This window comes from Lampris incognitus, chromosome 5, assembly GCF_029633865.1.
Source record: "Lampris incognitus isolate fLamInc1 chromosome 5, fLamInc1.hap2, whole genome shotgun sequence".
NCBI classification, from domain to species: domain Eukaryota; kingdom Metazoa; phylum Chordata; class Actinopteri; order Lampriformes; family Lampridae; genus Lampris; species Lampris incognitus.
Window position 1 is genome coordinate 140,920 of NC_079215.1, and position 13,187 is coordinate 154,106.

At 45.3% G+C, this 13,187-nt stretch overlaps 1 protein-coding gene across 1 annotated transcript in view; it reads right to left on the reverse strand.

The window, feature by feature from the left end:
* Nucleotides 1-340: 340 nt before the first annotated feature.
* The window catches only part of LOC130112799 (zeta-sarcoglycan), a 605,973-nt gene continuing 593,126 nt past the window's right edge, over nt 341-13,187 (reverse strand). The window contains exon 7 of the mRNA XM_056280290.1: nt 341-547. Coding sequence (XP_056136265.1) covers nt 341-547 — 207 coding nt within the window. The remainder of the gene's footprint in view (nt 548-13,187) is intronic.

The following is a 13,187-nucleotide window of genomic DNA, read 5'->3' on the forward strand; positions in this document are numbered from 1 at the left end:
GCTAGCGCGTCACCTTGAGCCAACCCCACAGCTGCTGTCCGTCCCAGTCAGCTAGACATCTGCAGAATCCCACAGTCAGGTGGAACTACTGATCCCATGAAGTTTTGGTCTTTCAGCATGAGCCAATATACCATAATCCACGTAGACACATACTGGTGGCTAGCACTTGCTTCCCACCAGATTGTAATCCATTTTGATCCCTTTCGCACTCTGATATTAGCTTCCCGCTGAGCTATAGTCAATGTTGATTCAGTCTTTTAGCTAACATTAGCTTGAAGCTATATTTTCCTCTTTTTTTTTTAATTTTTTAATCCCCGGGAGGGTCCCTGGCCCCCCAGTCTCAGCTCCACAAACAGAAGTTACTGGTGGTTTGGCAGGTGGAGCCCTTCTCGGCTGGAGATAGATAGAGTTTGCCATTAGCGCAGGCGCACAGCTCGTACACAGTTTGTTTGGTGTAGGTAGTTCCCGCCGGCGCCCCCTCCAGGGGATCCACGGCACTGCCATGGGGAATACTTCCCAGTCTGATGGTGTTAGCGTCTAGAAAGATCTGCAGAGCGAAGAAGAACGAGAGAGAGAAAGAGAGAGAGAGCAAGAGAGAGAGAGCAAGAGAGAGAGATTATTACAATTTTCCAAATAAGTTTTTGATTTAAGGGCAAGCTATGTGTTTCCAGAAGAAGGACAATAACGTGTCGTGATACAAGACATCAAACTACAAAAGTAGGAAAAAAAACACAAACAAACAAAGATACACTTTTGTCACAAAAAACCCAAACAAACAAACAAAGAAAGATACACTTTGGTCAAAAAAACAAAGAAAGGAAGATACACTTTTGTCGCAGCTGTTGATTTTGCTTTTGCGCTTGTGTTTATTCCTTCACATGTATTCAAATACATGACTGTGTTTATTATTGTATATTGTATATTATTGTTTGTTATGGATTGCGTTGATTTCTGGTGTGTTAGAAGCTTGGTGCGCACCTTTGCACTCGGCCCCTGCTGGTCATTTGGGGCACGTGATCATGTGGGGCGGGAGGGGTTGGACACTAAATGTCGGGTGACTGAAGCGGCGGTTGCAGAAAGTCTTTTGACCGCTATTTGTATGTTTCATGCTATAAGTGTTGTTGCTGTTTCTTTCGTTTCGTTTCTTTATTTTGTTAATTTAGAAGCAGGTTTGGAACATTTTTGAGTCACAAATAAACGTCATTATTTGCTGAAGTGGCGAGTGGCAACATTTATTTTTTTTGGAAGTGAGTCAAAGCTACACATTCTCACCCCCAGCTCGTCACATGTGGACGCTTGTTGAGGGCGACCTCTTCGTCACTGTTCAACGCTCTAGGTACCCCTTTAACGTACACTTTCAACGTGGAGGGTAGTTGTAGGCACACACACACAAACACAAAAAACAAAAGCAAAAACAAAACAAAACAAAGACAAAAACAAAAAAAAACAAACATTCGAGATTATCCCGACTGGTCTTTATAGAAGTCTTTTATCTGTGTGCATTCATCAACATGATTTCACAGAAATACCTGAAATTACCAAGACCTCTTAAAATTACTTGCCAGCAGCAGGGACGATTTTTTTGTTCTCTAAAAACTGATGTGTGTGTGTCTGTGATAAAACTCATTTTGATGTAATGAGGTTAGTGTTAGTGTTAGGGTTAGTGTTAGTATTAGTGTTAGGGTTAGTGTTACTTTTAGTGTTAGCGTTAGTGTTAATGTTAGTATTAGTGTTAGTTTTAGGGTTAGGGTTAGTGTTTGGGTTAGGGTTGGTGTTTCGGTTAGGGTTAGAGTTAGAGTTAGGGTTAGTGTTTTGGTTAGGGTTAGTATTAGGGTTAGGGTTAGTGTTTTGGTTAGGGTTAGGGTTAGTGTTAGAGTTAGGGTTAGGGTTAGTGTTTCGGTTAGGGTTATAGTTGGTCAAGTCAAGTTTATTTATATAGCACATTTAAAACAACCACAGTTGAACCAAAGTGCTGCACAAGCTTAAAATACAATATAAAATAAATAACACATATGAATATAAAAATACATGTAAAAGTAAAATAAATGAATTAAAATGTAAACAATAAAACACAGGAGTAAAAGTATATTTCCACAATAAAATCACGGTGTCTAGCTCAACTTGAATTGAATGCCAGCGAGAAGAGGTAGGTCTTTAACCAAGATTTAAAAGTCTCTAGGATCTGAGCAGATCTTATATGTATTGGTAATTTGTTCCAGAGATCAGGGGCAGCAACTGCAAAGGCTCTGTCACCCCTATTCTTAAGCCTGGATCTCAGAACATGTAAGAGCATCTGGCTTGCTGACCTGAGTGCTCTGACTGGTGTATGATGATGTATTAGCTCAGATAAATAAGATGGTGCCAGCCCATTTAACGACTTGAAAACAAGTAATAAAATCTTAAACTGGATCCTAAAACAGATAGGAAGCCAATGAAGGGAGGCCAGTACAGGCGTTATGTGATCACGTCACTTCTTCCCTGTCAGCAGGCGAGCAGCTGCATTTTGTACAAGCTGCAGGCGACGAAGTGACGACTGAGCGATGCCAACATACAAAGAGTCACAATAATCTAGACGAGAGGTAATAAACGCATGAATTACCCTTTCACGATCATTTGGAGGGAGATAGGCCTTTACTTTTCCCAGAAGTCGTAATTGAAGAAAACTTGTTTTGACTACTGAGCTTATTTGTTTGTCAAAGTTAAAAGAGCTGTCAAAAATCACCCCAAGATTCCTAACAGAAGAGTGACTGTAGGAAGCTAAAGGGCCAAGATAACTATCATAACCATCCAGCAGATCAGGCTGTCCATATACAATAACTTCAGTATTCTTTTGATTTGATTTTAGGAAATTTAACTTCATCCAAGTTTTGACATCCTTTAAACAACTCAGCAAAGCCTGTATAAAATCTCTGCTGTTTGTTTTTATGGCAGATAGATTTGCAAATCATCAGCAAAACAATGAAAAGACATATTATGTTTTTTAAAAATGCACCCCAAGGGCAGCATATACAATGAGAAGAGAACGGGGCCCAAAATTGAGCCTTGGGGGACCCCACAGTTAAGTGGGGCCGCAGCTGAAGAAAATTGGTCTATATGGACAGAAAAGCTTCTATTTGACAGGTAAGACTTGAACCATTCTAGGTCAGTACCTTTAATGCCTACACATAGCTCAAGACGTGATAAAATAATATTGTGGTCAGCCGTGTCAAAGGCACCAGTCAGGTCCAAAAGCACCAGAACAGCGGAGTTCCCAGAGTCCACAGTTAAAAGAAGATCATAAAAAACTCTTAAAAGGGCTGTTCAGCACTGTGACGTGATTTAAAACCAGACTGCAACTTTTCACAAATGCCATTAATTTCTAGGTGCATTTGTAATTGTACATAAACTGCTTTTTCTAAGACTTTTGAAAGAAAAGGCAGCTTAGAAATTGGCCTAAAATTAGAAAGAACAGAGGGATCAAGATTGCTCTTTTGATGAGGGGCTGTACTACAGCATGTTTGAAAGCAGCAGGAACACAGCCTGAGAGAAAGGAGGTGTTTATCAAATTTACAATACAAGAACCAACAGCGGTAAAAACATCTTTTAACAGTCTGGGTGGAATACTGTCAAGGGGGCAATCTGAAGGCTTCAAATGGTTAACTACCTCAGATATAAAGGAGGGGGACACGGGCTCAAACTGCTCTAAGACAGCTGGGCATATAGAATAAATAGCAGGATCTGAGGCCGAAGAGGATGGTGAGGCTCTAATAACAGAGATCTTATCTGTAAAACCTTTAAGAAATTCTTCACAGAGCGTGGGCGTTGGCACGATGCAAGGAGACTCACATGAATTTATACGAGTGTAAATAGTATTAAAAAGAACCTGATGCCTATGACAATTGTTGGACACAAGGTTTGATAGAAACTGTGTTTTTGCAGATTTAACGGCTCTCTGGTACTCTGATAAGCAGTCTCTTAGAATTCCTAAGGAGACATGAAGTTTGTCTTTCTTCCACTTTCTCTCAGCACTTCTACATGTGCGTCTAAGAGTGCGGGTGGTGTCATTGAGCCATGGCTCTGTCACTGGTTTAGGGCGTTTGGTTCTAACAGGAGCAACCAAGTCCAGTATGTCAGTGCAGGTAGAGTTAAAAAGAGTGGTAATGTCATCAGCACTGAGATTACAAGAGTCATCCAGGGTGTGAAGCATAGAATCTTTAAAAGCAACAGAAAACTGAGACGCCGTCAAAGTTAATTGTGCGCAGGGAGCGTGCCGGGGCGCGCAATTTAACCTGAGAACACGGCAGCGTCACAGTACATAACACAGGCAAATGGTCCGATATACGTGTATCACATATTTCAGTGATGCATACACTTAAACCAAAGGCCAACACAAGGTCCAGCGTGTGACCCTTCTCATGCGTCGGACCAGTCACCAATTGAGGGAGATTAAAAGAGTCAATAAGATATTTGACCAGAGGTCTGGATTCACAACAGACATTGATATTAAATCACCGACAATTAAGAAACTGTCGTAGTTCACTTTTGTCCCCACCACAGAGTCTGTGAATTCCCGAATGAAGTCCTTATTGAATTTTGGTGGACGGTAGACTTTATTTCAAAAAGTTGCAGCTCGAAGCTGGAGAAGCTGTCAGACGGAGTCAGTCGGCAGTGGAAGCTGGATTTAAATACAGAAGCTAGACCTCCACCTTTGCCAGTGGTCCAAGTCGAGCTGATGAATAATCAGTCAGGGGGAAGAAGTTCAGAAAATGGGGTGAATTCACCAGCGTGAAGCCAGGTCTCCGTTAGAAAGATAAAATCCAATTAAAGAGAAGTAAAGAAGTCATTTAGCAGGAACGTCTTATTGGCTAGCGATCTAGCATTAATGAGAGCCAGACAGACAGTAAGCTCCTCTTTGTCCGACGCTGCACGATCCAGCGGGCGAAGGTTCCTGTTTTCCACGCCGCCTCCGCGGGCTTGCGTCCGTCTGGGATAAGGAGCCTCCACCGGCAAGTGAAGTTGGCCCACAGCAACGCCAGGAACAACAGGCAGGAGCCATCGAACCGGAAAAAGGCGATAACCACTGCGAAGGAGGCGAGGATTATTTCCATGGGAGGACGTTAGGTAAGCGTTGATTCTCACCCGAACACCACCCCACTTTCCCCGTCTTCTAGGGCGCTTCCTACAGGGAATGACACAAGGTGGGCGGCGCAGGTATGCCGGTATAGCCGAGAGCAATGGAGGAAGGTTTGAAAATGGATCTCCCAAAATTGTGCTTTAATAGCAACTCAGTTAGGGTTAGTGTTATGGTTAGGGTTAGGTTTAGGTTTAGGGTTGTTTTTTTTGCGTGTCTATGAGTTATCTCAATACCTCCACGTTGAACGCTAATGTTAAAGGGGCACCTCGAACGTTGAACGGTGATGAAGAGGTTAGGGTTGGGGTTAGGGTTGAAGTTGGGGTTCGGGTTAGGGTTGGGGTTAGGGGTAGATTTGTGGTTGGGGTTGGGGTTAGGGTTGGGGTTAGGGTTAGGGTTGTTTTTTGGGGTTTTTTCTGTGAGTGATCTCAGTCCCTCCACGTTGAAAGTTGACGGTAAAGGGCACCTAGAGTGTTGAACCATGACGAAGAGGTCGTCCTCAACAAGCGTCCATATGTGACGAGTTGGGAGTGAGAACGGGCTCTCAAAGCCGACCCCGTCTTCAGAGCCCATGACTTTTATCCGGGAAAAGCCGACACAGGTTAAAAGAGTGAAACACTATGTAAAAAGACTGATGAGAGAGACAGACAGACAGACAGACAGACAGACAGACAGACAGACAGACAGACAGACAGACAGACAGACAGAGAAAGAGAGAGAGGGAGAGCTATAGATAAAGAAAGAGAGAGTGAGAGAGATGGAGGGAGACAGACAGACAGACAGACAGACAGACAGACAGACAGACAGACAGACAGAGAGAGAGAGAGAGAGAGAGAGAGAGAGAGAGAGAGAGAGAGAGAGAGAGAGAGAGAGAGAGAGAGAGAGAGAGAGAGAGAGAGAGAGAGAGAGAGAGAGAGAGAGAGAGAGAGAGAGAGAGAGAGAGAGAGAGAGAGAGAGGGTGGGAGCGAGGGAGAGAGATGGAGAAACAGACAGACAGACAGAACGACAGAGAGAGAGAGAGAAAGAGGGTGGGAGCAAGGGAGAGAGACGGAGAAACAGACAGACAGACAGACAGACAGACAGAGAGAGAGGGTGGGAGCAAGGGAGAGAGACGGAGAAACAGACAGACAGACAGACAGAGAGAGAGAGAGAAAGAGGGTGGGAGCAAGGGAGAGAGACGGAGAAACAGACAGACAGACAGAGAGAGAGAGAGAGAAAGAGGGAGGGCGTGAGGGAGAGAGACGGAGAGTCAGACAGGCAGACAGACAGACAGACAGACAGACAGAGAGTGAGAGAGCGAGAGAGAGAGGTAGGGCAGTAGAGCACACGTTAAACTATGATGAGCTGGAACTGAGGGTCAGTGCCTCGGGAAGCTTCGGTCTGGCAGTGAATGCACTTAAAGAGAAAGCTCAAAGAGCTTTCTATGCTATAAAAATAAATTCTATAAAACAGACATCCCAATTAAAATCTGGTCCAAACTCTCTGACAGTGTCATCCTGCCCATTGCAGTATATGGAAGTGAAGTATGGGGTCCAATCAGTCAGCAAGACTTCACTAGATGGGACAAACATCCAATAGAAGCCCTGCATGCAGAATTCTGTTGAAAATTGAAACGTATAAAGGAAAACACCAACAAATGCATGCAGGGCATGCATATATCCACAACATACAAGAGTGGAGATAAATTTGACCCCATTTCCTGCTGAGGCATCTGTGTGAGCAGTAACCTGGGGAAGGTCTTCTGCTGTATTATTAACGCCCGAATACAGGCCTTCTTTACCGAACACATTGTCTTTAGCAAGAGTCAGATTGGCTTTCTGCCAAATCACCACACTACAGATCACATCTACGCCCTATACACCCTAATTAATCAACATGTTCACCAAAAAATATAACAAATAAAAATAAAGGAAAAATATTTGCATGGTTAATTGATTTTAAGAAAGTATTTGATTCTATCTGGCTTGATGGCTTATATTATAAAATCATCCAAAGTGGCATAAGGGGTAAAGTGTTTGACATAAACAAATCTATATATTTGGAAAATAAGTGCGGAGTAAAACTTGGCGACAAACGAACATAATACTTCACTCAAGGGCGAGGGGTGAGACAGGGCTGCAGTTTGAGTCCAACCTTGTTCAATATCTACATCAATGAGTTAGCGGTGTTACTGGAACAATCTGCAGTCCCTGGCCTCACCCGAAACAACACACAAGTTAAATTATTGCTCTATGCAGATGACCTGGTGCTGCTGTCTCCCACAGAACAGGGTCTACAGCAGCATCTGGATCTGCTAGAAAAATACTGTCAGAACTGGGCCCTGACAGTAAACTTAAAAAAGACAAAAATGATGATCTTCCAGAAGAAGCCCAGGTGTCAGGAAAGTAGACACCTATTTACTCTATGTAACACCGCCCTAGAACACACGTTAAACTATGATGACCTGGGATTGAGGGTCAGTGCCTCGGGAAGCTTTGGTCTGGCAGTGAATGCACTTAAAGAGAAAGCCCGAAGAGCTTTCTATGCAATAAAAGACCATTCTATAAAACAGACATTCCAATTAAAATCTGGTCCAAAATCTTTGACAGTGTCATCCTGCCCATTGCAGTATATGGAAGTGAAGTATAGGCTCCATTCAGTCAGCAAGACTACACTAGATGGGACCAACATCCAATAGAAACCCTGCATGCAGAATTCTGTCAAAAATTGCTAAACGTGCAAAAGAAAACACCAACAAGTGCATGCAGGGCAGAATCAGGCCATTTCCATTGATAATAAATATCCAAAACAGATCACTTAGTACATTCTGGATGCACCTTAAATCAAGTCCCCACCACACCCTGCAGTTTAAAGCAGTCCAAATCCAAGAGCTAACAAAGAGTCCCCTCAGTCAGCTGGTTCTGAAACTAACTGACCCCGCAACCACTGACACAGATGAGTTTCAGACTAGCACTGCTAACCTACCACAGACTAGAGTAAACCACATCATCACACAATGCATAAACTCATATGTGGAACACTGGGACATAGAAACCAAATGACAACACAAATGAGAATGTTATGGGGCCCTGAGAAGAGAAGACAAACTGGCTGACTGTCTGTCCACTGTCAGAGACAGTCAGCACAGACACATCCTTACACAGTACATGCTCACTGACCACAGTCTAGCCACCGAAAAGGACAGACACACAACATCTTTGCTACCAAAAGAGCAAATAATATGTGGTGACTGTACAGCAAGTGAGGTGGAGACAGAGATGCACTTCCTGCTAAATTGTGAGAAATTCTGGAACATAAGAGAAACATACCAGGAGACATTTGAGAACCAGACTCCAAATGTTCTACTGCTGGATGAGAAAGAACAATGGCCACCTATTTTAGGAGCGGGTCAAAGGTCACACCTTGCAGCACAATATGTGTCAGAATGCCATAGCCTAAGGTTCAGTGAGTGACCAACACACTGTCAGTTACTGTCAGTTGCTGTTCAAGTGCTGTTCCATGTTTCTGCCAGATCTGTGTGTTCCTTTCTTCTTCTTCTTTTTTTTTCTTTTAGTTCTCTGTTGACCTGTTTTATTTTGCTTTGGCAACATTGTAATTAATGCAGTCATGCCAACAAAGCATCATTGAACTGAATGGAATCGAATTGAATTGAGAGAGTGACAGATAGAGAGAGGGGAGGAGAACGAAAGAGAGAGAGCGAGGGGGAAAGAGAGGGGGGAGAGAGGGGAGGGAGAGAGAGAGGAGGGGAGGGGGAGACAGAGAGAGAGCATGGAGTGAGTACTCTTGTAGAAGATTCAGTGCACATGGACAGAATTGGGCTCTGAAATTATCTTGGGGATGAAACATAAAGAGACGGATGAGGACATAGAGGATGCACACTGCCGCCGGGGCTGACTCTGCGTTGGCATCTAGAAAATCTAGAAAGAGAAGAGGTGTGTTTCATTTTTAGAGCAGGCCTACAAAAAATGCAGATGAAGATGACAAGGATTAGAGGTTGCATTTGGTGAAAGACAGAACGAAAGAAAGAAATGGATCTGAGAGGAGATGATGGAAGAAAGAAAAAAGAAGATGGGAGGAAGACACAGGGTGTACAAGAAGTAAAAGACAGTACACTGAAAGAGGATTAAATAAAAAAGAAGTGCAAGTGGGGAAAGAAAAGCTATATTATGAAAGTGTGCACTTTTTCTCCATGACATCAGTTCTCTTCGAGTTTGGTGTGAACATAATACTGGAGAAAAAAAAAACGTCCTCGGAGGCTTTAAACATTTTCAAATGCAACAAGACCTTCAAGGGACTTTAGGGAGGGATAGATCCGTCTAACTCAGGCTGGATGGCGGGTTGAGGGTTTTGTGGATGGAGAGGCCATCAGTATGATGAGAGACAGATCCTAATCCGAGTCAGTCTGAAGTGACTGTTTCCAAAGGTGTTGAGCGCAAACATCTGCTCTGCCTCTGTCTCTCTCTCTCTCTCTCTCTCTCTCACACACACACTTTGCTTTGCTTTAGGTTGTCCGTCGTGTCCGATGATGACAATCCTGCCTCTGTCACTTGTGAGTCTTCTTATGGCTGTAAAGCCCTATCCACGATCCACAATGTCTGCCGCAGACAGAACAGGTGAAATCACTGACTGGGGGTGTAGGTGTGGTACTGGCTTCATGTCTCTTCAGACGTCTTATGGTCCGTCGATCACCGCGGTCCTTCTCGAGGTTTTGCACCCCTTGTTGACAGAGCTGCCGCCAGATGGAGCGTTGGGCGGCAGTGTCTTCCAGCTGGCTCGGGTTCAGGCCGCACTTTTTTATGATGGTCTTCAGCTGGTCTTTGTACCGTTTTTCTGGCCCCCTGCCAAGCGGCGGCCAAGATGTAGCTGGCCATACAGCACACGGTAAGCGCTCCTTTGGCATGCTGATGACGTGACCGAGCCATCAAAGTTGGTGCTGGGTGACGGTAGCCTCCATGCTGATGCAGTTGGTCTTGCGGTGTATTTCAGTATGGGGCACTCGGTCACGCCAGGTTCTCCTCAGGATGCATTGTAGGCATCTGATGTGGAAGGCCTCAAGCATCCTGAGGTGGTGGCTGTACAGGGTCCACGCCTCACAGCTGTAGAGGAGAGTCGTGATGACAACTGCCAAGTAGACAGATATTTTGGTGTGGAGGTTGAGGTCTTTGTTTTGAAAGACCCTTCTCCTAAGTCTGCCAAAAGAGGATGACGCTTGTTTAATCCGGTTTTGCATCTCCCTGTCGATGCTGCAGTCGTCAGAGAGGAAGCTGCCCAGGTATTTGAAGGATTCCACTGTTGCAAGTGGTTTGTCGGAGATGGTGAAGGTCGGTGAATGAGATGGAGGAGTAGATGCCCACTGGCATACTACTTCAGTCTTTGCCACATTTATAGAGAGCCCCAGCCTACCATATGCCCTTGCAGCAGCTGCAAGGGTAGCTTGTAGTGCCTCGGGTGTGTGGGCCACAACTGCACAGTCATTTGCGTACTGTAACTCGATGATGTGCTCCGATGTCATTTTTGTGACCGCTTGGAGCCTACGGATGTTAAATAGGTTTCCATCTAGTCTGAAGTCCACAGTAACCCCACTGTCCTTCCTGATTTCCTTGTGGAGCAGCAATGTCACACACAGGAGGAATATGTTGAAGAGAACTGGAGCAAGGATGCACCCCTGACGTACCCCGGTGCACACCCTGAAGGGCTCGGATTCCTGGCCTCCAATGGTCACACGTGCCATCATCCCCACGTGAAATCTTCGAAGGATGTTGACAAACTTTCGTGGACAGCCAAACTTCAGGAGGATGTTCCATAGGATGTCCCTATTGACTGTGTTGAAAGCCTTTGACAGGTCGATGAAGGCTATGAGGAGATTCGGATGTTGCTCCCTGCACTTCTCTTGGAGTTGCCATGCTGTGAACACCATGTCCACAGTACTCCTATTCCTCCTAAACCCACACTGTGACTCAGGCAACAGCTCCTCTGAGATGTGTTTTACCAGCCTGTGTAACATGAGTTTGGCCAGGACTTTTCCAGCACCAGCCAGTAGTGAAATGCCACGGCTGTTGCCACAGAGGGACTTGTCTCCTTTGCCTTTGTATATGGAGATGATGTTAGAATCCCTCCACTGCTGAGGGACAGTTTCGTTCTTCCATACGTGTGAGATGAACAGGAAAAGTGCACGGGTGCAGAGGTAGCCTCCCTGTTTAAAAATCTCTGCAGGGATACTGTCAGGGCCAGGGGTCTTGTTATTTTTCAGCGACCTAACTGCACAATGAACCTCTTCAAAGGTTCAAAGGTTGGTGTAAGGTCAAGGTCTTGGATGGTGGGGCGGACAGGTAGTTCATCCAAGATCAAGGGATCTGTTGGGGAGGGCTGGTTCAAAAGAGTCTCAAAATGTTTTTGCCCATCTTTTTGTGATGAGTTTCTGGTCCTTTATGAGGGTGGTACCATCATCAGACTCAGGGGGAGACAGAGCAGTTCTTGGGCTGTAAATGGTTTTCACTGCATCATAAAAGTTGTGCATATCATTTCTATCGGCATGGGATTGTATTTCATTTGCCTTCGATATCCACCACTCATTCTGCAGGGCACGCAATTTTGACTGCACCTCTCTTCTGGATGCTTGCCATTGTTGCCGGACTGTAGCTGATGTGGATTGTTGAGGACAGCACTGTGTGCTTTATGCATGCCTTTGAGTATGGAAGTTATTGTGCCTGTGTTGTCACTGAACCAGTCCTGGTGTTTTCTGCTCTTGTAACCGATGGATTGGGATGCTGCCTTGTAGAGTGTGGAGCTCACAGGAAGACCATTTCCTGTCAATGGAATCATCCGTGCTCAAGAGAAGCTCAATGTCTTCCAGGTTTTCAGCCAGAGAGAGGCGGAGATTGTTCTGGACCTCAGCCTTTTCTAGCCGGGTACAGTCAAGCCTCTTCTTTCCTGACCTTTGGAGACGAACAGCAGGGCGTACCTCCACCTGGAGCCTGGTCATGATGAGCCGGTGATCTGTCCAGCACTCAGCACCTCTCATTGCACGAGTGAGTAAGACGTCTTTTTGTATCAGCACGTCTCACAATGATGTAGTCCAATAGGTGCCAATGTTTGGAGCGTGGGTGTATCCAGGATGTTTTGTGCTTATTTTTTAATTGGAAGAGGGTGTTTGTGATGGTCAAGCTATGCTCAGCACAGAGGCTTAGGAGGCGCAGTCCATTTGCATTGACTTTCCAATGCCATGCCCACCAATGACACCACTCCACACCTTGTTGTCTTTCCCCACTCTGGCATTGAAATCGCCCAGCAAAAAGATCTTGTCCTCCTTGGGTATATGACGGAGAGCCTCATCTAGTGACTGGTAGAAGCGGTCCTTTACGTCATCCTCTGATGGCAGTGTTGGTGCATAGGCACCTAGGAGGGTGGCATAACGTTTCTTGGCCAGAGGGATCCTGAGCAACATGAGCCTTTCACTTATGCCAATCGGTGTTTCAGTGAGTCTTGGTAGGAGGCTGTTTTTATTGCAAATCCCACACCATGCTGATGTTGTCCTCCTGCAGGGTATCCCTTCCAGAAGAAGGTGTAGGTGTCCTCCTTCAGGAAGCCTTCATCCAGGAACCTGGTTTTGCTGAGTGCAGCAATGTCAATATTGTAGCGATTGAGTTCCGCTGCAATTAGTGCAGTCCTTCACTGAGGTCTTTCGGCATTAACGTCCAGCAGAGTTCTTATGTTCCATGTTGCCAGTTTAAAGGGAATTATTTTCTTTTTTTAATTTCGACAGCAGAGTGGAATGTCCCGATAGGTGCGGTAGCCTATCCAGGATGTTTGAGTGGGCAATGTTTAGGCCATCTTTTCTAGGCCCCTCCCCAGTTGGGGTGAGCAGTGTGGCTCCTAAATAGGGCTGCTCAGACACACAGGGGTCTGCCAAGAGCACTGCCACTCAAGCCCAGCTGCTGGCGACCATGAATAGCCCTGTGCCGCTGGCGTGCAGGGGTCTGATAGGAGCTTCCAGTGCATTCATACCTGCTCCCGTCACCAGACACCCCATCGCCGCCAGACTTTGATCCATATTCCGGGTTGCTGGTCTCACCGAGGC